At 38.6% G+C, this 25,098-nt stretch overlaps 1 protein-coding gene across 1 annotated transcript; it reads right to left on the bottom strand.

The window, feature by feature from the left end:
- Positions 1–3,882: 3,882 nt before the first annotated feature.
- On the bottom strand, positions 3,883–23,826 carry LOC102709529 (putative callose synthase 8). Its single transcript, XM_040520497.1, has 41 exons — positions 23,538–23,826; positions 22,256–22,356; positions 21,946–22,016; positions 21,737–21,821; positions 21,553–21,660; positions 20,651–20,767; positions 20,367–20,459; positions 20,198–20,289; positions 19,951–20,077; positions 19,383–19,520; positions 19,223–19,299; positions 18,942–19,155; positions 18,222–18,347; positions 17,995–18,112; positions 17,397–17,725; positions 17,026–17,078; positions 16,884–16,944; positions 16,630–16,711; positions 16,488–16,537; positions 16,325–16,411; positions 16,117–16,251; positions 15,937–16,034; positions 15,782–15,866; positions 15,070–15,230; positions 14,836–14,959; positions 11,402–11,496; positions 11,205–11,331; positions 10,975–11,126; positions 8,955–9,061; positions 8,752–8,850; positions 8,593–8,661; positions 8,244–8,424; positions 8,045–8,156; positions 7,708–7,827; positions 7,524–7,639; positions 7,335–7,418; positions 6,965–7,077; positions 6,651–6,880; positions 4,933–5,781; positions 4,647–4,832; positions 3,883–4,559 (listed from the first exon to the last, which is right to left on the bottom strand). The coding sequence occupies exons 1-41, from the start codon at positions 23,824–23,826 to the stop codon at positions 4,329–4,331; spliced, it is 5,892 nt and encodes a 1,963-aa protein (XP_040376431.1). The 3' UTR covers positions 3,883–4,328.
- Positions 23,827–25,098: the final 1,272 nt, after the last annotated feature.

Here is a 25,098-nt window from a genome sequence, read left to right as displayed (position 1 = left end):
GGGGGCCCTATGGCTTCCCGCTTGAGGAGTTTACCCTCCAACAAGCAATGTCATTAATCATCCAAAACTTGACTAGGGGCTAGATGCACTTTCAAGGTCTATGGTGCTCATGGATTGCACCGACCGACGGTTGGCGCATGTCCATCGATGAAGCCACGGGGCCTGGCTTTTCATGGGCCCAATGACACCTCCCGGAGCAAGCCTGAAGAGCTACCCCCGGGTAGGGTTCAAGTGGTGGTCGATGCCTCGCCGTCGCTAACAGCCATGTGAAAGCTATGAGTTCCACCCGGGCGTGCATCCAGTGGGAGCTCCCCGCCTTCAACTTGGTGGGGATCGTGGAATGCTTCAACACGATAACCATTGAAGAGAATTGAGCCCAATTAACAACCGTCAAGAGTCCCTGGTGGGGTTATCCCCGAGAATGCATCGATGCGAGTCGGAGTGGGGGCCTGGCAACAAGGAGACCTCGAAGGCTAGGGAGCGTCGTGGGAATGGGAAGCGACCCAAGCTTGAATGCCAGGGCATGGTCTTGGTTTAAGATGAGGACTTGGTGTCACTAATGCAACTGTAACACCCCTATGGACACAAATCTAGCGGCATGACAGCGACCCTCGAGGGCTCAACCCCACGACTGAAGTGTGCCTCTTCATCAGTTCTCTACCAAAGCACCAGGTTGGCCCCTATACGGGATGTGCATGGTCCTTCTCGGGTTGTTCCTACAGGTTATCCCCAACTATTTCCTAGTGCTGCCAATTTGGCTCTTCTTACTTACTATCATTTCACTTTTGTAGACTAGGGTATTCTAGGACTGCTCCCTACACACGGTCGCCAGCACCCAAGCCTCTGCAGGGGCATGGGCAGCCACTAGAGACGACGATGACACCGACAGCTGATATGCCAGTGGCAGAGACGACGGGGGTGGTGGCGATGCGGAATCCCTAGGTGACACACCCAGGAGCCGATAAGCGCCTTATGTGACACATTGTCACGCCCTGAGCTTTATCCTAACCCTAAGTCAATTAATAAATCGCTGAAAACAAATCGTATAATTATCTCAGGAGATAAACCATTTAAAGCAATTAATTTAATTAAATTTAGGTTCACTTAAATAGTCTAAAATATCTCGGGAACACTAAAATTATTAACATGATTTAAACTTCAATTTCAGTGAATGAAATCCCCTCAAGTAATTAATTTAAAAATTGGCAAAAATATAGGCCTTTCCTTTTTTTCCTCTTTTTCAATTGGACCGCAGCCAATCCTTCCCTCCCCTCCGCTCTTGGCCTACCTCGTCCTCCCCGCTCAGCCCACAGCCATCGCGGCCGACGGTGTCCCCGTGCTCGCGTGCCCGCTCCCTCTCTTCTTCCCTAAGTTGGGCGTTGCTCGTGGCTCTGCCTCCTCCCTCGCACACCCCATTCCACTGGCTAGGTGGGCCCCTTTCTCTCGGTCTCTCTCTCAAGCCGAGGGCCCACTCGTCAGCCCCCTCTCACTGACAGGTGGCCCCTGCCTATCAGCACCGGCCCCCTCTCTAGGCTAACGTCAGCACCTCGCTTTATTGCGCAATAAATGTTATTTAGCCTTTTTTGTTTAGTAAAAATACAGAAAGTTTCTAAAATTTATAACTAATTCATCTAGTCTCCATTTTAGTCCATTCAACTCTCATTAAATTCGGAAAAAAAATCTAAGAATCCATTGAAAATATAATCTTGTGCTCTTTTAGTAGACTTATAACATGTTTTGCTTGTTTTTGTTATTTGTCGCTTAGATTCGAAGTCCGTCAATGCACTGATTTATTTCAAGATCATCGCAGAAGTGCCCCAGGGGTCTAAACAAGGCAAGTGGCATTCATCTTTGAACATATTGCTCCCATTATTGCAAAGTTCTCGCTTTATTTATTCAAACATGCACCGTTATTTTATGTATCTACTTTATTTAATTTCCAAGCTTTACCTATTATTACCCGTTATTTATCCTTCATTATTTATGTCATACCATGGTCATTAATGTAAATTTGGCCTAAGTTATGCTTAGCCTGGCTTAGTCCAAGTAGCACATGGGATCACACTTTAATCAATGATAGATTTGGATAGCTCCTGATCATGATTTAAGACCCAATCAAGGTTAATGCCAACTAAAACATTGATTAATGGTGGGATGTGGGTGTATGGTTTTGAGGGTCGCGTCCATGGCAATTAATGACCGGTTCACAGGAAATCCGAAGTAATTTAGTGCTAACCACAAGCCAGAATGGGCAACGACGGGATTTGAAGTGTAGCTTCGAACTACTCGACGTACCCAGGCAAGGGTGGGCGTGATGGAGTATGGATGGACCCTGCGACGGTCATTTCTACTTTTGGATTCACCTAGGCATAGGAGTAGGCTGCCCGACTTAGTTTAAAGGAGGGGGCAAAACCAAAAGTGTGGTGTGATTGAATATGGAGGGTTTTGCGACAGGTCCTGTCACAGATTCCTATCTAGTGTGTCATGGTGGCACATCGGCGCACGTTCATGTATAGTGGAATTGTGTCTTGTGGGTACAGTAGTACATCTCTAATCAAAGTATAAACCTATTCTAATAGTCATGCCCGCTGTTATGGGTGAATTGCCAAATTCACTATGATTAGTCTCACCTTAATAATTTGATTAATATGGAATTGGTTTGGGACTGCCACAACGTGGTGTAACGTTGGGGAGTGGTTGGGCATGTCGCAACGTGGTGTAACAGCAAAAACAATGATACGGTAAGCAACATGATAAACGACTCGCTAAAAACATAATGTAACGACCCATTAAAAACGATAAATTAACAACTCGTTAACACGACTTTAACGATGATCAACTTACATGTACGAAAAGAAGAATTCACACAGTAGATATATTATCATAATAATCCGTTAATGACTCGCGTAGAACTTAGCGGTAACAATATTGGTTTTGCTAGGTTTCACGCGGCGATAGTCTAAGCAAAACAGCAACTAACAACAACCACGTAAGCAACAACGATCTAGGTTTCACAAAGCGACACTAGGCAGCAGCGAGGAGCGACTGGACCGGGCGCGGTGTGGCTGGACAGCAGCTCTGCAAGAAGGCGGGCTAGTGGCTGAACAGCGATGAAGGCAGGCGGCGGCCAAGCAACAACGGCCTACCGAAGGCGCCAGCAGCGGTGCACGCGCGAGGGAGAGGAGGGCTGGCGGCTGAGGTGGGGGAAAGGTGAGAAGAGGCTCCTCTATTTATAGGAAATTAGGAATAGAAACTTAACCCACCTAGGAATCCAATCCCTTGAAAAAAAGGAAGGATAAAGAAAAAGAAAGAATAGATGGAGATAGAATCCTATATGAATTGCAAATTCATACTAAGGAGAGGAGGGGAGAGTTATTTGGCTAGGATAGGGGAGGACCGAGGGGTTTGGCTAGCCTGGGCCAGGCCCAAGGCCGACGAACTTGGCTTTCAACCCACAAAGGGAAAACCTACGTCGAAAAAGAAAAAAACCGACAAGAACAGGCTTCTAACTTTAGATTAAACTTTGAACAGGGTTTATTTGTTGAAACTTTAGTGGAAATCTAAAAACTACATATTTAACATCAAATTTAGCACAAAATTACAACTTTTGTAACTTAAGAATGATAATTGTGGAACTCTAAAATCTTTCTTCGCTAATTTTACCACTAAATATATACAAGATCTTAGATCTATGTTTTTTTTGATAAATTAGCTGCTAATGTGTAGTTTCATGATACACGAAATTAAATATGTAGGTTTGTGATAATTTGGTCAAAGAACCTATAGTTTTGTGAAATTTACTGAAAAAGGAAATGAAAAGTTACACTCTTGTTGCTGCTCTGGTAGAACAATCAAACCTTTCATAGCTTGTAGGCACAAAAAACAAATGAGGACCATACGCGAATATCGGTCCTGTGAACTTCCATAATGTCCATACCCCCACGACAGACATAGCAAAAAGAAAAAAGAATAAGCAAGCATAACATAAACTAAGCTGCTCCAAGAAACGTGACGAATTGATGCTGAAATCCCCCAATTAAACATGTGTACAGTTATTAGAAAGCAAATATTCGTGATACTGCATAATCTAACATGACTTCTGTTCAACAGCAACAACACAGAATTCTCTTGTAACACAAATGGTATGTGGAAGATAGAACCAAGTCTAGATCACGCCTAAGATGATAGATCTGTCAAACTTTCTATAGGCCAAAGAATGATGGATCACCTTAATTATACCGTATAATATGTACAAGGAGAGATTACTATCCTGACCAACCAATGGATCATATTTACAATTCCAGTTCGCATCCAAACGAAACCATTAGTTACCTGCGTTTAGTTTTCCCTGCAATAAAAGGTTGGATCTGCAATTGCCTGGAAAATGCCCTGTTGAAAAGAACCCTGGTTTGGATGGCTGAGATAACAGGCATCCATGCTAATGCAGCAATTGGAAAAAAGAGCAGTGAACCCATTCCGTAATCGTAAGCATGAGCAATAACCTGAATAGGCTCCCATATCGCATAGTATTCTATTTTTGGTCTCAAAACTTGAACAATCTGTACGAGCAAGAAACTATTATGTTGACAGAAATGAAAAAAATAATCTTGTGTAAATGGTAAATTGACCATATTGTTTACACTTACAAGAAGGAGACCCCAACCGGTTGGTATGAAAGCGAGGCAACATATGATTAAATCCATGATGGATAGTTGGCAGAGGCAAGAGAGAAGAATTAAGGAGGTCATCACTGAAAGGAATATTAACAATTTGATAAGCCTGAAGACAAGTTGGTGCTTTGAGCTCAACCGACGGCTAGCCCAGTTAACAAGCTGCAGAGAGTATTACACAACCATAAGAGTTTTTAAGTAAATGGGCACAAGAATGAACGAATACAATAAGGCATCAAAACTTTGGAGATGAAGCATGCACCTTAACTAACCCAACAATGGCAATAATAACAACCCAAGAAAGCAAGTAGACTAGGAAATTTTTGTTGTCTTGAGATATCTTGAGATGATAGACAAGTCCATATTGATAGATGAAGAAGCGTAAGGAGAGCAACACTTCAAGAATCCTAGAACTCAATACGGAGTGACGGAGGTGTGCATTCTCGGCATTCCACCATGATTCCCAGCTCTTTTCTGGTTGCACCCCTATGCCCCCTTGGTTTCTCATCCATATAGTCCAGTCTGCCCAATCCTCAACAATCTTACGCCAAGCAAAACCAGCCGGATTAAAAAGAAAAGGTGCAAACAGCCAAGTCACTGCCATAAACCACGTTGAGTATGTGATCATCACATGCACCGCAGTGCTCACATACGATCTTCTAAATATATGATAAATTATCAAAAGGAAGACCAATTCAAATCCTTTGACAAAATGACTTCGGGAATATAACTGATAGTTTTCAGTAAAGCTTGCATGGAAAGCGACAAATTTACGCCCTGTTGGTCGGTATTTTGCACCACCATGAAGAATGGTACGTCCATAATAGTGAGCTTTTGTTCCAAGAGAAAATGTGAAGAAAACTGAAGCCAACTGCAGTTGCATGAGGATAAAATCACTCAAAGCTACTCGAAAACCTTTTTCCAGACCTAGCTCCATCACCATAGGCAATCCTGTAAGCAGACCCAGCTGGAGAAAAGACTGAGATACCAGGGCAGTTTCTAAGGACTTCATATTTTGAGTCTGAGCTTCAATTAACAGAGCCCTCTGCAGGCCGCTAAGAACCAAATACAATTGCCCGTAGAGGAAAACATAAACGCCTACAACTGATATCTGCAAACACATGGACCAATGGGAAAATTAGATTCAATGATCTCAATGGTTATAGCAGAGACAACGAGCAACAATTTTCAGATATGCAATTGAGATCATGATTATCAATATCAATATAATGTTTTCATCTTAGTTATGCAGAGCGCAGGGGTGGACTCAGTTTATAATTAATTGAATTTAATAAAGCTTCCATTATCTAAAAAAATAAAGTATTCAAATCCTTAACATTCAAAACTTATTGAATAAATATGCTTTTGATGAAATTTAAACATGGAAGAGTAAAAAGGTGAAATCATTATGACTCATGCCATGCTTTACAATAGGATTCTCAAAAGGTAAATGTGGTAACTTCCGATTTCACCCTTCTAGTTATCTCCATTGTAATATATTTCAATGTCCTGTTCGAAAGATAATCTAAATATTAGGATGAAGTTGTCGTGTGGCATCTCAACTGTCATTATGGACATGTTGAACTGGCCATTCATTCATCCAAATAAAAAGGATGGTCATTCTCAAACCAACTTTGAACAGGCAAGACTGCCGATTGAACCGGAGAGTTCTAAGAAGATCGGCTTTATGGGATTGCTCAACAAGATGGCCCTTTGTAAGGGCCATAATATCTTCTTTTACTGTATGCAAGGTTCGAAGAAATGGCCTCTAGATAGTTTTTTTTTTCTTTTTGAATTTTAAGGACCACTAGATAGGTAAGGAAGTGATACTTGACAGTCAAAAGGTTAAACCAAATAAAGAAAACTCATGTTCACTGAATACTTTCCTAATGTTTTTGTTATTAGAAAGTACTATTATTGCATATCACTTCTATTAAAAGTACTTGTAATTCTGATAATTGGTAAGGAGATAGATCATACTAGACTATTGAAGTAAAATCCCACTGTTGTGAAATAGCAAGACAGCATCCTGAAAAAGTCAAAGCGTCGCCCAAGCCGATGGATATCACGGCTAAGTGTTTGTTCACTATTCCCATTTGCAACTTTAGCTTCAAATTTTGATATCTGATTAAGACCAACATCACGCCCTTTGCCAACTTGAATGTACTCGTTATAAGTTATATGTCCACGGCGCAATATGGAATTATACCCTGCAGGGTAAATGTTAAAGCTGCAACTGCATTTCAATTAAATAGTAAGATTTCAATTTTAACAGAAGAAAAGGTTCAGCTTACCAGCAAACACATCCTCACTTAAGTTAATAGTTTTGGACGCTTTGCTTATGCCACCTCTTGTCAAATGAAACATCCGATCAAAAATGTCTGGATGGCCATAGTGAAACCGCACCCTGCAGCCATGGGAGTGACCTTTTAATATTGTTTGTATAAAAGTTCTGGCTAATTGTTGAAAAAAGATAAAAAGGCCTCTTATATAGAAGTTCTATTGAAGTATGAATACTTCTCATGTAGAAGGAACTAAATATCTAACTCGCTGACACATGTAACATAAATTGTATGACAAATCAGAACTTCAAATATAAAAAAAGTTAGTTTGTGCCATCACTGCAAAAACTATTTAGATCAAGAACAAAGAGGATATTTTCACCTGAGGGGGTCAGCAAGAAATCTTTGTCCAATTGTAACAAAGCTTGTTTCTTGATATGACATGAATCCTGCAAGCGAAGAAACACTGCACAGAAAATACGCTTCAAATATAAAGATAGAAACAAGTTTGAAAAATATGTTGAAAGTTACAAACCAAACAAGTTTGAAAAATATGTTGAAAGTTACAAACCTTCCAGTGAAGATATGCTCTCTAAGCCCAAGGATAGTTGGAGCTTTGCCCCTAGGATGCCTAACAAATTCTTGAAGGACGTTTCTCATCTTGTAAGCTTCTTCCAAATAGTTGTCCTGATAGCATGATAAAATCTTTTATGAGCACAAAGTCTTTATCAGAGAGAAGAATGTTAATTTGTTACCTGGTTCATATCAATTGTTTGTAGAGCTTCTCCACGGGTGAATATAATAGCATGATTTTGATTTTCAGGCTTCCCTTCTCCAATAAGGGGTGGGCCAGGCAGCTTTATACGGTATATTTCCTATGTAAATAATTTCAAGTAAGCACACTAGTCTAAGAACTTGGAGAGATTTATTCATAAGTTCTCAAAATAAAGAATGTCAATGGAAATAAACATTATAATGAAAAAAGGTATTATCATAATGATAAATAAGAAAGGTCGAAAAGATATTTAAAAAAAGCTTCGATCTAAAGAACAAAAAATTTCTATTTGCTAAATCATAAGGTAAGATAATTACCTGGTCTAAATTATTTTCTGCTTTTATTAAAACTGATGAATAAACCTTATGTGGCCTATTATTTACTATGATTTCCTTCTCTTCAATGTAGGCAACACGTAGAGCTGGATATCTTTATTGGGCGCATCAGAAGTGACAAATATCAGCATTAGTAAGTGATAAATCATTAATTTACAGATTTTCATTTCTCAAATAATACCTTGTCATTAGATCGATAATGTCTTGAGCATGGGGATCACCATTAGATTTCTGTTCCCCAAACTTCTGACATGAGATGACGTATGAAAATTTCATATCAGCAAGTGCGTCTAGTTCAGTTCCCAATGATGGGTGCATGTTCTTAGTCTGTCGCCCATTTGCCGCAGGTCCTTTGAATAATTCTGTGCAAGTTTCTCGTTCAAAAATTAAGTATTTCCAAAATGCAAAGGTGAGAACTATTATCTGATTGCATTTTGGTTTCTGATATCAAACATCACATGTTGTTTGATCTTGTTGCTATAGGAAGCTACTTATAAATTACATGATGAAGCAGGAAATTCTACACGCACCTTGGTCATTTGTCTTGTCTAAGAAAGCCTGCAGTCTCAGTGCTTTTCTGTAATACATCATTCCTCGGACTAACAATGCATAACAGAAATAGTCAGACAACTTGTAGCCTAGGGTTTACATGACAAGATTACAAGAAATGATAACATTTCTATACATACCAGTTCGGCTTAATGTTTGACCACGGAAAGAAGCCCAATATCTGATTTCTTCTTGGGTGACCTTTGGACCAAGCCGTTCCAAAAAATTTTTCCATTCATCTAAAACAACGGGAAACATGACCATCTTTTATGGAAAAGAGTACCGAATCTCAGTAACAAAATGAAATTAAGCAGAAAGGATCAAACTATGGGAGATAAATTACCTGGATATATCTTTTGCATGTAGGAAAGAACGGATGCCTCGTCTTGATCTGAATGAAGTTCGTCCTCTGAAAACCTCACCTCTTCATTGAAATAGGGAGTTATTATGCTGTATAAAGCAGTCTGATGTTAGGGTGCCATCAAAAGTACATTATACTTGCTTTATTATGATATTGTTGTGATTTGATGTGAATCTCCAAAAACAATATATATATACACACGCGCGCGCGCACACACATATATATATAGAGAGCAAGACTAATATGTGCACCCCCTTAGTATAAGGTATTCTATACCCTCCACCCTTTCTAGGCCTCCGAAGGCCCATGCCACCTCCCACCTTCCTCCCAAGGCCCAAAAACTACCCCCATCTTATTTAAAAGCTGGTCAAAAGATTAATCCCGTAGGTCAACCCCTTTATGGGCTTCTCCTCATATTTATCTAAACTCACCTCTCGTCTCATAGGAATTGTGCAGTAACACGACGACAAAAATACAGTAACACGATAACTAATTTGCAGTAACAACGTTGACATACCCATGAGGGATCTACTTTTTTAGAACATTTTTTCAAACAATATGGTACAAAAGTTCTTAAATAATATATGAGGTGAGAGATAAAATTGTTTAAAGTTCAAAATCTTAAGAAATATCTATAAGTGCAGTAATAATGTGCCTTCTATGCAGTAATAACACTATGTTGCTATAAAATATGTGTGCAGTAACGTCGTGATAAAAGTACAGTAACATCGCAATATACGTGCAGTAATATGTGTGTTACACAGTTGCAGAAACGTCCTGATAGAAATACAGTAACATCACGATAGAAGTACAGTAACATTATGACTGTATATTGTTGCTATAATACAACTAATGCATGTGAGAGAGCTAAAAATATTGTATTCCCAATCTTTAGAGAGCAATATCTCATGTGTTTTATATTATTTTTCAAAACTGTTTTCACCACATTGGTTAAAAAAATGTGATTTAAAAACTAGATCTGCCATGACTATATTTTGACATTGTTACTGTATTTTATAAGGCATGTTACTGTATTTTTTGCCTTCGTATTACTGCACTTTTTAGATAGACGGTAGTTGCTTAGGTGGGGTGTGGAGGAAGGTCAAAGGAGCGGGTTTGACCGATGGGGGAGGACTTTGATCAGGCTAGTTGAGGGGTTTTGGACCCTTGGAAGGGGGTGAGAGGTGGGTTTGGGCCTTATGAGGGGAGGGGGGCATAGAATAGCTTATTCTAAGGGGGTGCACATATTAGTTTTGCTATATATATATATATATAATTTATAGGATGATATTTATATTTGTGGAAAAGTTGGTCTCAAGGGACCACCAAGCTAGTCAACCACCATCCTTTTATGAGTCAAACAGTGTGGGTATAGCAAGCTACCCAGGGGTGGTGGTTAGGCAGATCAGCAGAGCTCGGTCAACCAAGCTACATTGACATAAATGGATTAGACGGCACGAGGAAAGGGATGTATTGAAACATTACCCAAGCTTATAGGTGGTTTGTGACTCATTTGAATTGTGATATGATGGTTTTATAGGAAGACATGATCTAGCCTGAGTTGGTTTAAATCTTTTCAATAATATGGCAGTGCACACACTAGGTATTGTGATTTTTATGAAGACAACACAATGCCATGAAAACAACTTGAAATATAGCATGCCAGCTCGTTAATGTGTAAAATTTAGCATATTATGCATCATGTTAGGGCATATGAGAATCATGGTGCCTTCCGTGGATTGCATGGTAGTTTATGACAAAAGGATTACTTTTGGTATATTATAAAAAAGCTACAATTTTGCAAAGTTCGCTAAATTACAGAAGGTATTTAGAAAGGTTGTCCATCACCATAAGGTGACTAGAAAACTAGATATAATGTGAGAGAGAAGTGGGTGATATGCTTGCTATATAGGCTATCTTAAATTCAAAGGCTTTATAGAGTGATGACAATCAAAACAGACTGAAATATTTCTTTGAAAAAAATTTATAGTACAGATATTACCTAAATGACAGCATACTGCTGACCTTGGGAGCAAGTGGCATATCCATAAAAAGGGATGTGGCAAAAAATGAAATGCGTCGCCGAGCCTCTAAATTTGACGGTGCTTCCATAGCCTTTTCTTTAGTATTAAGTAGAAGGTAGAGGCGTTTCACCTGCTCATACCATAGTATGCCACCATTAACAAAGGAAAGATGAATATATCTGTCTAAATAACCGAAGTTAGCCCAAACCTGCTCTTTTAGTGGACCATTCTCAGAAATTGAGTTAATAGATGCAAAGAGCTCTGGTTTGTAGTACTCAAAGGTTCCATGATCATCCGAGATTAGAGTTTTAGAAGAATTAATAAGAACTAACACACTGTTGAAAAAGAGGTCATTGTGATTACCAACAAATATTGAAAGCAGGATATGATTAAATGCATTCTTACCTTTGAGCGTCTACAAACATATCTTGGACCAGAATATCAATAATATCTTGGAGTAAAATTGTCACCTCATATTGAAGTTCTTGTGTATTTGTGTTCTGGCAAATCAAATAGGAGAAAATTTCATTATACTGGCCAAAACATATACAACACAAAAGAATCATACATGAGAAAAATTCATTAATATTGTATCAACATAATAGCATTCAAAATGAAAGAAAATGCCACATCCACCCTCCATCAGTATGATAGTGTTGTGTTAGCTATAAGTTGCCGCATCCCCTCATTACTTATTTGACATATCATCATATAGCATTGCACTCTATACCTTCTCACTTTGTAGTACAACTATGGTTACAGATTTCTGTATTCCCTGAACTCCAAGGAACTATCTACTCCCTCTGTATTTTAATACATGACATAATTGACTTTTTGGTATACGTCTGACCATTCGTCTTATTCGAAAAAACTTATGTACTTATTATTTCTTTGTTGATTGGATTTATTACTAAATGTATTTTAACTATCATTTACATTTTCGCATATTTTCACAAAAAAATAGAATAGTCCAATGGTCAAACATGTACCCTGGCCTGGATTCACTTCAAACCACATTCAACTATATAACATGCTTATTGTTGTGTGACTTGTGTTACTAACCTTGGGATTAGGAAAGTAATTAGTCATTAGACTGTGTAGTATATATAAAGCCATAAGTATGAGCCAATATGGGCCTAGACAGTATGGGCTGTAACATCCCATCCCAAACTCAAGGCAGTTTTGAAGCATTGAGTTTGAGCAAATGAAACCGATGCTGTTCTTGAGTTTGTGCTTTAGTGAAGAAATCTGCAACTTGTAATCCTGATGCCACATACTAGAGAAAAATTATTTTCTAATGACAATGAGAGCGGGTAAACAAGACATCAACACCAATATGCTTCGTGAGGCCATGCATCACGGGTTCATTGGCAATTTGTATAGCGCGAGTACTATCACATAGAACAGGTGTCGGGGAGTCAAGTCATACCAAAATCAGCCAATAACCAACGAAGCCATATAATCTCAGTTGTGGTAGAGAGGCAAGTGCTCGAAGTTTGGCCTTTGTACTAGATCTTGATGTAGCAGTTTACTTCTTGGTCTTCCATGTAAGGGGAAAGGAACCAAGAATAATAAGATAGCCACGTTCTGTAGGATCACTTGCCCGAGCAGCATCTGAGTAAGCATGGATCTTAGGGGAACTGCTTTGAGCATAAAACAAGCCTCGAGAAGGCATACCCCTTAAATACGTCAGCACACGAAGGAGATGATCGTAATGAACTGAGGTAGGACCACTGAAAAACTGATTTAAAATATGAACGAAATCACCAAGGTTAGGCCTTGTGACGGTGAGATAGACAAGACTTCCCACAATATGGCAATATCGAGAGGGATCCTCGAGAGGTGTACCATCATCAGGACGAAGTTGCAAATCGTGTTCCATAGGCATTGCAACTGTCCGATTATCAATAATACCAGAACGATCAATAAGATCTTGAATATATTTGGACTGAGAAAGATAATAACCCTTTGCCGAATATGTAACCTCAATGCGCAAGAAATAACTAAGAGGGCCTAAGTCTGACATTGGTCACCAAGTTGTTTCTTTCATAAGAGAAATACGCTCTACATCATCTCCTATAATTAGCATGTCATCAACATATAAGAGGAGCAAAGTACGGCCACGTGAAGAAACATGAATAAACAAGGTGGGATCATGATCATTGGGTGAAAAACCAACAGCCTTGATGACAGAAACAAAGCGCTCAAACCATGCTCGCGGAGCTTGCTTGAGGTCATATAAGACTCATTTGTTCTACACTGAGTCACCATAGAGAGCAAAAGGTCCTATCAAACACTCAAAGGCAGAATAATACTCATCAATGATCATATCATTCTGCTCAATTGAGTGAATTTTCTACATGGGAGTATGAAGAAGAGCACCACTGTTCTAAACATAGTGCTCATGTAAACAGGACCACATGGCTTTGGCTATGGAAAGAAAGACTCAATCATGGATTGCTTGATGCTATTGACAATGGCAGCCATCACCTTCCCATCATTGATTTTCCAAGTTTTAATATCAGCACCATTATTCTGTTTGCAGTGGGCACAAGTGGATCATCAGTCAGATGAAAAGCAAGACCATAACCTCTCAATGAAGTTTCTAAACCGAAGGCCCATTCTCTATAGTTCTAACCATCAAGAATGACACTGACTACAATGGCATTAGACTGCGACATGTTGCAATTGCAAGGAACAAGAATTATCACTAATAGCAGCACCAAGAACAGGAGCAGAAAAAATGCCACCATGTATGAGCTGCAACATAATTCAACAGGTGGAGAAAGATAGGAACATGCTCCTAGGCAGAAGACAGAAAACACCAAGATGGGTCTTCGATGGCAGTAGCTACAGATGGGCAAGGACTCGAGGATATGTAACAGGGGCCACGATGATGACCAAAACATGGTCTGCAACCATAGCCTGGATCGTGGTTGGGTCTGCGATGCGGCCTGGATCATGGTTGTAACGAGGGCTTGATTGGTCGTGACGGTGGCACGAGATTGGCTTGAAGATTGTAGGCCAAAAAAGAGGAAAGAAATGGGGCAGGATTAGGGTATTGGATTAACCCTGATCATAAACGTGCTCTGATACCATGTTACTAACTTTGGGATTAGGAAAGTAATCAGTAATTAGATTGTGTAGTATATATAGTGATAAGTACGGGCCAATATGGGCCTAGACAGTATGAGTTGTAACAACTTGCTTCTAATTCATATCCAAAACTCAACTTGTAAAGTATAAGGGCCCCTTTGAATCATAGGAATGAAAAAACGGAGGAATAGGAAAATCATAGAATTCTGACAGGAATGTAAGTGTAAAACAGAGGATTGCAAAACACAGGAAAACCGTAGGGATGACCGTTTGATTGGACCACAGGAAAAACACGGGAATTTGAGGAGAGATAAAGACTCAAAGAATTTTTTTCATGAGGTTCTACCTTTTGTTAAATTTCCTCCAAAACTTGCATAGGAAGAGGTATTCCATAGGAATTTCATAGGATTTCATATGATTCATTCCTTTGCTTCAAAGGGCTTTATAGGAAAAATTCCTATAGGAATGAAATCCTCTAAAATTTCTATGAATTTCCTTTAAATCAAAGGGGGCCTAAGTTTCCAAAATTTTGATAAGACAAGAAAATTTATAAAAAAAATTGACTTGACTGACAAAAGCCTACCCCTGGCTAAAGGTTTGACAAGATGGAATGGTAAAACCTTCCGAATTTCAAAAAACAAAAAATAGATAAGTATATCAATAGGTCACTATAATTAAACAGTGATCGAAACCACAAAAAGGGAAAGAGAGAAGTATCACAATAATACTAGTGAAGTGGTTACCAGAAGTTGTGCCAATCGGTCAAACTTGTCAACCAGTGAAGGCAAATGATCCATCCTAAAATCATCCAATAGACTTGCATTCTGAATACTCTTCTCGATTTCAGTATAGATGGCAGCTATGATCCTGAATAAATCTGTAGAACATCATAATAACATTCACAGGGACATGCACTACAAAAACTTTGAAACAAGAAATATGTAATAGTACATGCAATGATGAAGTAAAATGATTACCTCTTCTCTACCTCACCAATAACCAAAAATTTCAAAATACTTTTTGTCAATTCATAGAAATCATTGATCGCGCAAAGCATGTAATTATCCTTCTTAATTTTCCTAAAGAGGTGCACACTTTTTCCAGTAAAATTGGCTACCATATCCACTGCTTCTGAAAACTGCCATTGGAAACAAGCATAAGATGATATGTTCTTTTAGTAGATTTGATACATAGACATATTACATAGACATATATGCTAGGGGGAAATTAGTAAATACTTTGAATAGTTTCTAAATGACAGCTAATGATAAAATAATTATGTCCAACATGGTTGTGATTGATGACACAATACATTAGTGGCTAGGGCTAACTCATTAGTGATAAAGAATAAGTAGCTAGTGCTTGTGACTAACTATAAAATAAACCCAATATTTGCCTTATCCTTAAGTTTTTTTGCTAAGATGAAATACAATTTTCAAGTATTTACACAAAAAAATTACAAGATAAAAAAGTCTTGGCAGCTTGTGTGCGAAACTACATTATTTTTGAAGATGTGTCTTTTATGATTCACTATCGAATACACAAAACTTCTGTCAGATGCCCATAGTTTATTGGAACAAGACAAACTTATATGGCATCTGAAAAAAGGTGAGTACATTGCCATGGCAACAAATAGAACATGGGCCAACATAAAAGGTGAGTATATTGCCATGCCAGATGCTAGCATACCTTTTTGGCGAGTAAAAACATGGGCCAACGAATAGAACCAGACTTATGCTCTAGTGACATGGGCATTGTCATCAAGTCCATCTCTCTACAGAATCAACAAAAACAATTAACAAAGAGTATGAGGTTTAAGTTGCAGTAGAAAGATCAGGCCTTACCTATTACTTATTAGATCCTCTGAGCGGAAGCTATTTATTATCTGGTTCCAAACAAGAGCAAACTTTGTCGGATCATGTCTTTCAGCTTTACCTAAATTCTGAAATTGAGCATCATCTGAGAAAAGAGCAATAAGGAAGAAATGCAACACAACAAGTAAAGAGGGTATGGACAGTTGTCACCTTAAATATTTTATTTTCCAAGAAACTAGGCAACATTCCCTTTTTCTTTGTCATAGTTGAATGAGGAACAAGATAGATATTGAATGCTTCTGGTAAGGTACAGAATCGACTTCTCACCATTCCCATTGTACGAATCTAGATGAGTATTACAAATAAGAATGTATAAACTCTTGAAATAAATTCTAGTTTTTATGGGACTTGATCTCACCTCACCAAGATGATGAATAATACCACACATACCACCAAAGATGGTACAAAATACAGAATACCAAATTTGTGTGTCCATAAAATAGACCTGTTGGAAATGTAAAGACAATTAAATAATTTATAATCCATATGCAAATAAATATACAGGTTCACAGAGTCCTCACAAGAATTATAGGGGCCCATACAGCAAGAATAGCTCCAGCGTTGCTTTTGACTGGTGCAAAAAAGAAAAAAAAAGGAATGATTGATTGGGCTGCAAATAACATACTGAATTAAGGGCAAATGTATCAAGAGCATAGGAAGCACCTTGAGGAAAGAATTCATGCCACTCATATTTATTCACATTGACCTTCATAATTTCTTTTGTGGGCTCCACAAGAGGCTTAATCTGCATAAACAATGGCCAGGAGTTGGTGTAATTATGAAATAAGCAGTAAATTTCTGAAAACAATGGTCAAGGGGGTGGAGTTTTAATTATAAAATAAAATGGTCAGACGTCATCTATATGAGTTAGTTTGACGGGCATGCATGCACACACATGAGAGAGAGAGAGAGAGCACCTCAAAGTAGTAGCTAAATAAAAATTTGCTTGACAAGAGAATTGTCCAAAATGTTGTATATCTGTAAGGCATAGAAAGACTATTTTAACTCGTTTATCAAATATTGAAATGAAGTATAGGAAATATAATACACATATTTTACTTTAGTAAAGATACTTGGCCTTCTTGCATTCCTCGTCCAACATATAACTCAGGCTGCACATATCATTATTGTTACTTCATTTTGCTATATCACGATGCACAATATATGAAAGATTGAAAGGCAACTGAGATATTGCACACAGCCACCTAGAAGCTCATAAAAGGATAAGGTTTCTTTTTTGAACTTTCAGTAACTAATAGTGCGTTAGAAAGTAAAATATCATGGCAATGTATTCTAATGAACTGATTTCTTGACATGAATCACAGTGTATTCCACTTAATTAATTATAACATTAAACAATGTCCAATATCAAATGAAAGGCACGATAAGCATATGTTCAACATTTCAACTTTGAGAAGGGCTAGACATACCTGGCACCACCAGGCTAACATATTGCAAATTCTCCAAGTAGATGTCTCTAAAAAGCTGCTTACAGCAGGAACAAGAAAAAATGCCATCCCAATCACATTGCTTGTAAGGTAGAATGCAACAACTACCATATATTTTGACAAGCAAAACATCCCCAGAAAAGTTTTAGGTCGTCTAGTTGAACAAGACATGTAACTTTGGGAACTAGCGTAAAAAATAGGAAGAACGATGGCCCATGCCACAGCAATTGAAAGTTTTACAGCAAATCTTAACTTCTGACTAAATCTCATCGTTCTCTTGGTTCTCCATGAGAAAGCAATATCAAGAACAACTGCACAAAAAAAGTATATTACTGAGAAGTGAAGATAGAGCACAAGAAATTAATGAATATAGCTACTCCCTCCATCCCAAAATATAAGGGATTTTGTGATACCGAGGTAGTACTTTATTTCTAATTTATCAATTTTTGTACAAATTTATTCCCCACCTACAATCTGACATGACTTGTGTGTTTGCTACTTCCTCAATCTTTGACATAATCCCTTATATTATAGGACTAAGTACATCAGTATATAAGAAACAACAAAAAGCCAAGTTAACCTTGAATAACTCGAAGTACTGCATTGGTTATGAAAATACTCAGCACATCCTGAAATATTATTGGATCAATTAACTGAACAGGACTTTCTAATCCATGCCACGCCATTATTATAAGAACCTGAAATTAAATAAACAAGAAAAATGTGCCCAAAAGTTCCATCAGAATAAGAAGAATAAGATTAATTATGAAAGAACCCACTCCAAAACTATTAATGTAAGAACCAGACCTGAAGCCCAAGCACAAGAAGTGTCCACATCCTATCAAAGCTTCTGAAGATATGCCAAAATGATCGGACCTCGACAAAGTTTGTCTTTCCTAGCCACTTCTGTTGAGATGTCTCACTTGGAGCACGCTATATGCAATACCAGGAAAGATTAAGCAAAAGCTAGTGAACAATCATAGTATTATATTCATGTAAATACACTTCAATCTATGAATCTGTGAGATGTGAATGCACATGAAAAAACATTCAAATTCATGATGAGATATTTCTATGCAGAAATTTATGATAGTGTAAGCTTGAGAACTTGCGAAATAAATATCAATTCTGCATAACAAATGCTTCTCTCTCTCTCCCTCTCTCACTAGAAAATGTAGTGCATCGTACAATAAAGTCGACGATCGATTTTATACATGAAGAAAAATATTATATAATTACTTTTTCATGTATCCCATCATATATGGCATATTGTTTTTTATTGGGAGAGGACTAGCTTTACAAACTAAAGAACAATTGTTCTAATATTACCCCCCACAAAAACTTATCAGAACTAGCACGTGCATGAAACAACCAACATAATAAAATGCTAGTGGATTTCCTATTTAGCCATTATTTTGTCAATGATAGTGGACGGGTGTTTCTTTAGTTTGATAAAGTACATAATCCAGCATATATGATCCAAATACTGCATTGTTTGAGGAACACTCTTCTTCAGATAACAAGCACCTGTTGTGTTTGCTCAGATGCTTCTGAATTGGGCATAGTTTGAAATGGTGAGGATCCATGAGCCAATTGGGGATTTTGTTGCTCAGTTTGCTGAGATGTATTTACTGAAACTGGTGGAACAACGAGAAGCTGAGGATTCTTCTTTTTGGTCGATGTAAAAAAGAAGTCATTATTCAGGCGCATGGGCCATCCAAGCTTGAAACAATCAGCAGACCTGCATCGTAAAACAATTAGTACTGTTACTAGCAATAGCTATTAGCCAATAAAGCATAGTATCTAACCAGAAGAACTCATTGAGGTCATCATAGTTTCTCCATGTTGAGTGATCAGAGACTCCATTCTTGTTCTTTAGTGATTCCTTCATTAGATAAAAGAAAATGAACATTTCATTTCACAATTGCAAAGCTGAGTTCAAAAGTGGAAAAGAAAGTGATGTCATACCTCATATATCTCTCTGTATATTGGTGTCACTACTTTGTTCAAAAATGATTCATCATCCCCTCCATATGCAGGTCTGACTTTTTCACCAGTAATTAAGCTTACAGCTCCTGAGAGTACTCCATATAACTCATATGACATCTGAAAAAGGAAGTGTGGTTATTTTATCTCTTAGAGTGAGAACACCTTTTGGGCCAAACATGTTGTGCTTCACTTTTACTCGAGAACCCAGGTATACTACTTAGAAACAGAAATTACTTATAACCAAAGGTAAGTGGAGTAGTTTCGTTTCCCTAGATAGAAAATATAAAGCTCTAACCAGATGTTAAGAGTTTGCTAAAAGAAATCCTTATTGAAAAAGTAGTACTACATAAAACAAGATAGAACTGAAAAAAGAACTACATTACATGGTAGTTTTATTGCCTACCAATGCAACTTTAGGTGGACAGACAAGGCAACTTAAGCATAGATCTGTTGTACAGAAATGATTAGAAGAAAATACCAATATAAACCATGGTTTGGAATCACTAGTACATAGAGCACAACAAAAATATGAAAGGCAAAGACTTACATGATGAAATATGTAGCATAAACATTCTGGCATAAGTCGTAAATTTGATGCTTCTCCCCATATAAGAAGATAAAGAGCTATGTACAGAAGTTTATGTTGCTGGATCTCCTGTTTCACAGAGGGTAACCTGTGGATGCAGTACAAAGAGGCATAGCATTGTTAATACAATACTTCTTAAACATCCACCTTAGCTGATTTTTAGTTATTTTGCAAGTATTTTGAGAAATGGGACATTATGCAGGTCTACCATATGTTGCTTTTTCTCCCCAAAAATTTGCACCAGGTCAGATAGTTTTCAAATGTTTTCGCCAATAATTCATCCACTGCTCTGTCATCAAGCTAAAAAGGACATATCAGAATATTATTCTATATGGAGGAAATAAGATAGGCAAAGCAAAATATTCACGTATGGATACCATTGTTTCAGAGGGTGACTTCGGGCTCAGGCGTGCATGCATATTTGCAAGCAAAAGAATGAGATGCTCCCTTTGATTAGTAACATTTCCTTTCTAACGCCCCCAAAGGAAAAAAAAACAAAACCAAATTAATGAACAGTAAAATCTTGGCCACCATTTAATACAATGGTTAAAAGGTGGAGTCTCTCTACCTTTTTGAGTCGAAAGAAAAAAAAAATACTTGCAAGAGAACAATACTTGGTACTAATTTGAGAATTAAATACCAAGAAAAATAACAAGTCTACCTGGAATCCAAACCAACTTTGAATCCATATAAAAATATCTGTCTGATTTTTATGAACCTTGGTGTTAGAAAATGGAAGACTGCGAACATTAAACACCGCAGACACTGCAACTTTGATCTGTAAAAGAGTATACTGGATAAATTCCCATTCATTTTCTGTAGATAAAAATAAATTATACATGTCCTAATATTTTTCTAAACAAATGAAAGATCCATTGAACATTTCCATGTTAAATTGTTCAGGTTTTTGTTACAGTGAATTCTGACAAGGTTTACAAAATTGTATACTCTTGTTATAAAATTGGATTGCATATATGAGTGTGACGATCCAGTTATCTTTGAACGTTTCCATGTTAAATTCACATATTTGAAGGCTAAGTAAGAATTTAACAATGTGGTAGGATACTATGTACTTGCAAAAAACTTCAACACATTGTAGGGTTGAGTAGTGAAATGGCAGATTCACTACCTTTTTTTATAAAAGGAGTATAGATTATAATTAACTTCACACAAGTTAATTCATGAATTTTCACTTGAAAGGCAGGCCGCAACCGCTCTAACTAACAGGTTAAAAGGACCTCATCTGACAATAAATTTACTGGAATACACCAATGCATGGCTTTTTGTTATGAAAAAGCTTTGTACTAAAATTACATAAACCATTATTTTATTGAAAAATGATCTTTATGCTGCTCCTTAGACACTATTATCATTTGTAGAGTAAATATATGGACAACTCGGTACAAATCACAGTGTCATGAAAAGATTCAAAGGCTTTTTCTACCATACAAAACATGAAGAGAAACTTGGCATTATAAGCATGTCATATTTGAATTGTCATTTAGCATATAGTAAAATCTGAAACACTTATTGATATTTTTCAGTTGGAAAAATATGGCAAACCTCAGGGAGAAGCATAATTGCTTGTTTATTTGATCCAGTGTACAACGGAAGAATATTATATCGGAGTAAGGCCGACTTATCTGCAAAAGTTTCTGTAGCAATCCGTTTCTGCAATTTAATGAAAGCATTAAACATTGAGCATTTTGTACATATTTAAATCTTGTTTTGTTAAATATATCACTACCTCCATGCCAGTTCCAATCTGAACAGCTTTTAGAACTTCTCCCAAGACGGGCATGAGTTCATTAAGCTCGTTAGCTTGTATTTTCCTGTAAAATATACAGAAGCAAGGAGTGAAATACATTTTGGTTTGGGTTCAGGAGTTGAATAATATTGCAGAAACTAGCCTACACCACACAATTCTGACTTGTATGATCTGAGGAAGAATCTTACTTCTCGCAAAATAATCTGATCTCTTGAGAATCACTCTTTGCCATTCTCTTGGTAAATGTGCTTTTCTCGTCCTGTATGGAAAGAAAATCCAACATGAGGAATATTCTTAATCAACAATGGTACTGATTAATGACAAGGTATGTGTATATGAGACCCAAAAAAGGTGAGTTTGTGTTACAGAACTAGAGAAATTCTCTAAGCTATTGTATACCACTATAACTGCACACAAATGAAGCTTAAATGCACCACACGAACCTTAATGGATGCAATTATACTGTAAGCATGTGCCTTATCTGCATAGTATATGTACCTGTTCAAGTCTCTGAAGAAGTGCAGTTTTAAATTGACGAACACCCCTCCCTGTAGAACGTGGATCCATCATATGAGCCTTTTCAAAGGCATGAAATCGACCTGTAAAATTACACATTCTTCAGTATTTTGCCAGTATCCCTTGTACGCAGGACTCCCTTTTTCTTTGCCGCATCCATCCAATGATCACAATCTTTGTTCCATAATGAAGACAAATTTTTGACCAAAAAAATGCTTAGCAATTGTGAAAGTGAAAAGTAGGAAAGGTTCAACTAGAGCGGAACAAGATTACAATAGACGTATTTTGCAGGTTAAGAATTTCCCAGTAAGCACTTTAATGATGCATCATTACGAGTTATGCCACCTCAAGTAGGATAAATTATCTGCTGTAGCCAAGCTTAAGGGCTTCCTTTTGGAACTCAAACTATGGTACCTTTTACTTGCCTACTTGTCAACCAACAATTGGTTTCAACTTTCAATGCTTCCAACAACCTATTCAGCTAATCATGGGTACGCATGCAACAGCTGTGGCAGAAAATTACTCCCTCTGTCCTAAAACAACGCAAACTTTTGACCATTTGTGTCTAGCGTTTAATCACCCGTCTTATTTGAAAATTTTTCAAAAAATTGAAAAAGAAAGTTAGTCACACGTAAAGCACTATTCATGATTTTTCATCTAATAAAAACAAAAATATTAATCATAAAATTTTTTTAATAAGACAAAGCATCAAATATTGTAGCTAACAAATAAAAGATCGATTTATTTTAGGACGGAGGGAGTACATACTTAGAATAAACCCCAACGGATAGGTAATGATAATTGACAAGTGAATCTTAGCAGAGACCATTCAACCTTAGGTTTTATAGACAGCTAACATTTGTTGATACCTATCTCTTCTTTTCTCCAGAAAAGGGATATCCAGAATATTCCCAAGGATTATGTGCTCCCAAAGCAGCCAAACACCCTCTCTCCCTCTGAGGAATCTTAGGATCATGACTCGTCACCACTAAAACAGAATCTCGGTTAGCTTAAGCCTCCAACCAACTATCAGTTTCCGGTGATAGAGTATGGCAGAATATTCCCAGGCTGAATCAAAGTGACACCAAAACCACCATGAATCTCCTAATCCATTCGCGGTAGCCCGTACACCATCTCGTATAGTCGTATAGAATCTCAAACGGCAAAACCATGAAACCACGTAAGCATATGTTCCCTTCTCCTTGGACATTTCGACGAACACTAGAGAGACGCAAGGGCGTGGGCAGGGGAAGTGAGCTCTTACACAGGTAGGCGACGCGCGGGGACTCGTGCTCGACCTGGTTAGCGACGCGGAGGAACGGGCGAATCTCCGACACCAGCGTCTGCGGCAGCTTCTCGCTGTCGAACTGGTTCGCTGCAGCAGCAGCCGCCGCCGCGTCCCCTGCGCTCGACGACGCCTCCGCCTCAGGAGGAGGTGGCGGAGGCGGAGGGGGAAGCTGCGTCGCGGGCGGGGGAGGCCTCCACCGCGGCTGCGCCGGCACCAACCTCAGCGGCCTGCTCGACGGGCCCACCTCCACGATCTCCAACTCCATCGCAGCCATGCCAAGGAGGGACACCCAGCAACGACGGTGCTCGGGGCGGCGGCAGCGGCGACGGCGGCGGGCGCTCGGGGCAGCCGCGGCGACGGCGGAGGCGCCAGCGGCGGCAGCCGCTGCGGGCGGAGGTCGGGGCGGCGGCGGCTGAAGATGGCCGGCGCGCCGGCGGCGAAGCTGCCCCCGCGTACCCGCTCGGAAGCCGCAGGCGGAGGCAGCAAACGACGAGGCTTTCGGCAGCGCCCAGGCCACGCTCCGGGGAGGCGAGCTCGCGCCGTCCGTTCCGGGGAGGCGGTGTGAGCAAGGGCTGGGGCTAAACGCCACATCCTCCTCGACTGTGAATGCCCTTATCACCTGCGCCTGCGTGGGTGCGGGCCTTCGCCTTCGCCACTAAGCTTTACCGCTTTTGCGCCGGCGAGGGGGAGGTGGTCGCCTTTTGCTTTTTGGCGATTGGTCTCTCCGATTTGGCTTGGCCACGATTAGATTTTGCTTCGCTTTTCTGCGGAGGGGAGGGGCAGGGGAAGGAGGCTCGAGGAGAGGCGGTGGCGGCAAACGGCTCTCTTTTTTTTTCGAACTTTGGTTGGGTGGCACTGTGGCAGAGCCTTGGATAGGTTTTTATTGCAAGGATTTGTCAGAATAAATAGGCTTATTTCTCTAACCTAGAGTAAAAAAATAAAACTAAATAATTTGGATTATAATATTATGGTTTTATTCTTTTCTTATGTACGTATTGATTTTTTTGGCACGCTTTATAGCATATAAATCGAGTGAGGTTTCATGCAAAAAAAGAGTTTCTATGTAAAAGCCCTTTATCCAAACTTTATAGGGTAAATTTTAATTTTATACTGGCTGATTAGGTCGTTTATATCCTTAAATCGCTATATAAAATCAGATAATCCAAAATCATAAATATTCATGACCAACCAATAAGAACGTGGCACATATATCACTTTGCAAATATGCAAATATAATTCAATTTAGACACTGAGAGGAGAAAATAATTCCAATGGTAAAAACGTGGTGTGTTTTCAATAGGTATATTCCAGCAAATTAATGTGTGGAGTGAATGACACTATAATATCATTTATCGAAAATTTTTGTTCCCACTTTGGTGCCACGCAAGAAACAAGTCTATTATACTCAAGTTGCTAAATAAAATATTTTCTAATGCTTTGGTACCTGGAGATTATGGTTTGTTACCTTGTTTTTTCGTCTTGGAAGGTGGTATAGTCTAGCAGTGAGATTTTTTAGTAGTCTCTTTTTCTTTCCAAT

This window comes from Oryza brachyantha, chromosome 2, assembly GCF_000231095.2.
Source record: "Oryza brachyantha chromosome 2, ObraRS2, whole genome shotgun sequence".
Classification (NCBI taxonomy): domain Eukaryota; kingdom Viridiplantae; phylum Streptophyta; class Magnoliopsida; order Poales; family Poaceae; genus Oryza; species Oryza brachyantha.
Note: the sequence above shows the minus strand (reverse complement) of the source record. Positions and strands in the feature narration are given on the sequence as shown.

Bases quoted from the DNA above. Each gene is read 5' to 3' on its own strand.
- LOC102709529 (XM_040520497.1), bottom strand. From the start codon at position 23,826: ATGGAGTTGGAGATCGTGGAGGTGGGCCCGTCGAGCAGGCCGCTGAGG. The intron at 7,078-7,334 runs GTGAAAATATCC...CCATGGCTGCAG, and splicing joins TTTCTTGCTGACCCCCTCAG to GGTGCGGTTTCACTATGGCC. The intron at 6,881-6,964 runs GTAAGCTGAACC...TTTACCCTGCAG, and splicing joins AAGTGAGGATGTGTTTGCTG to GGTATAATTCCATATTGCGC.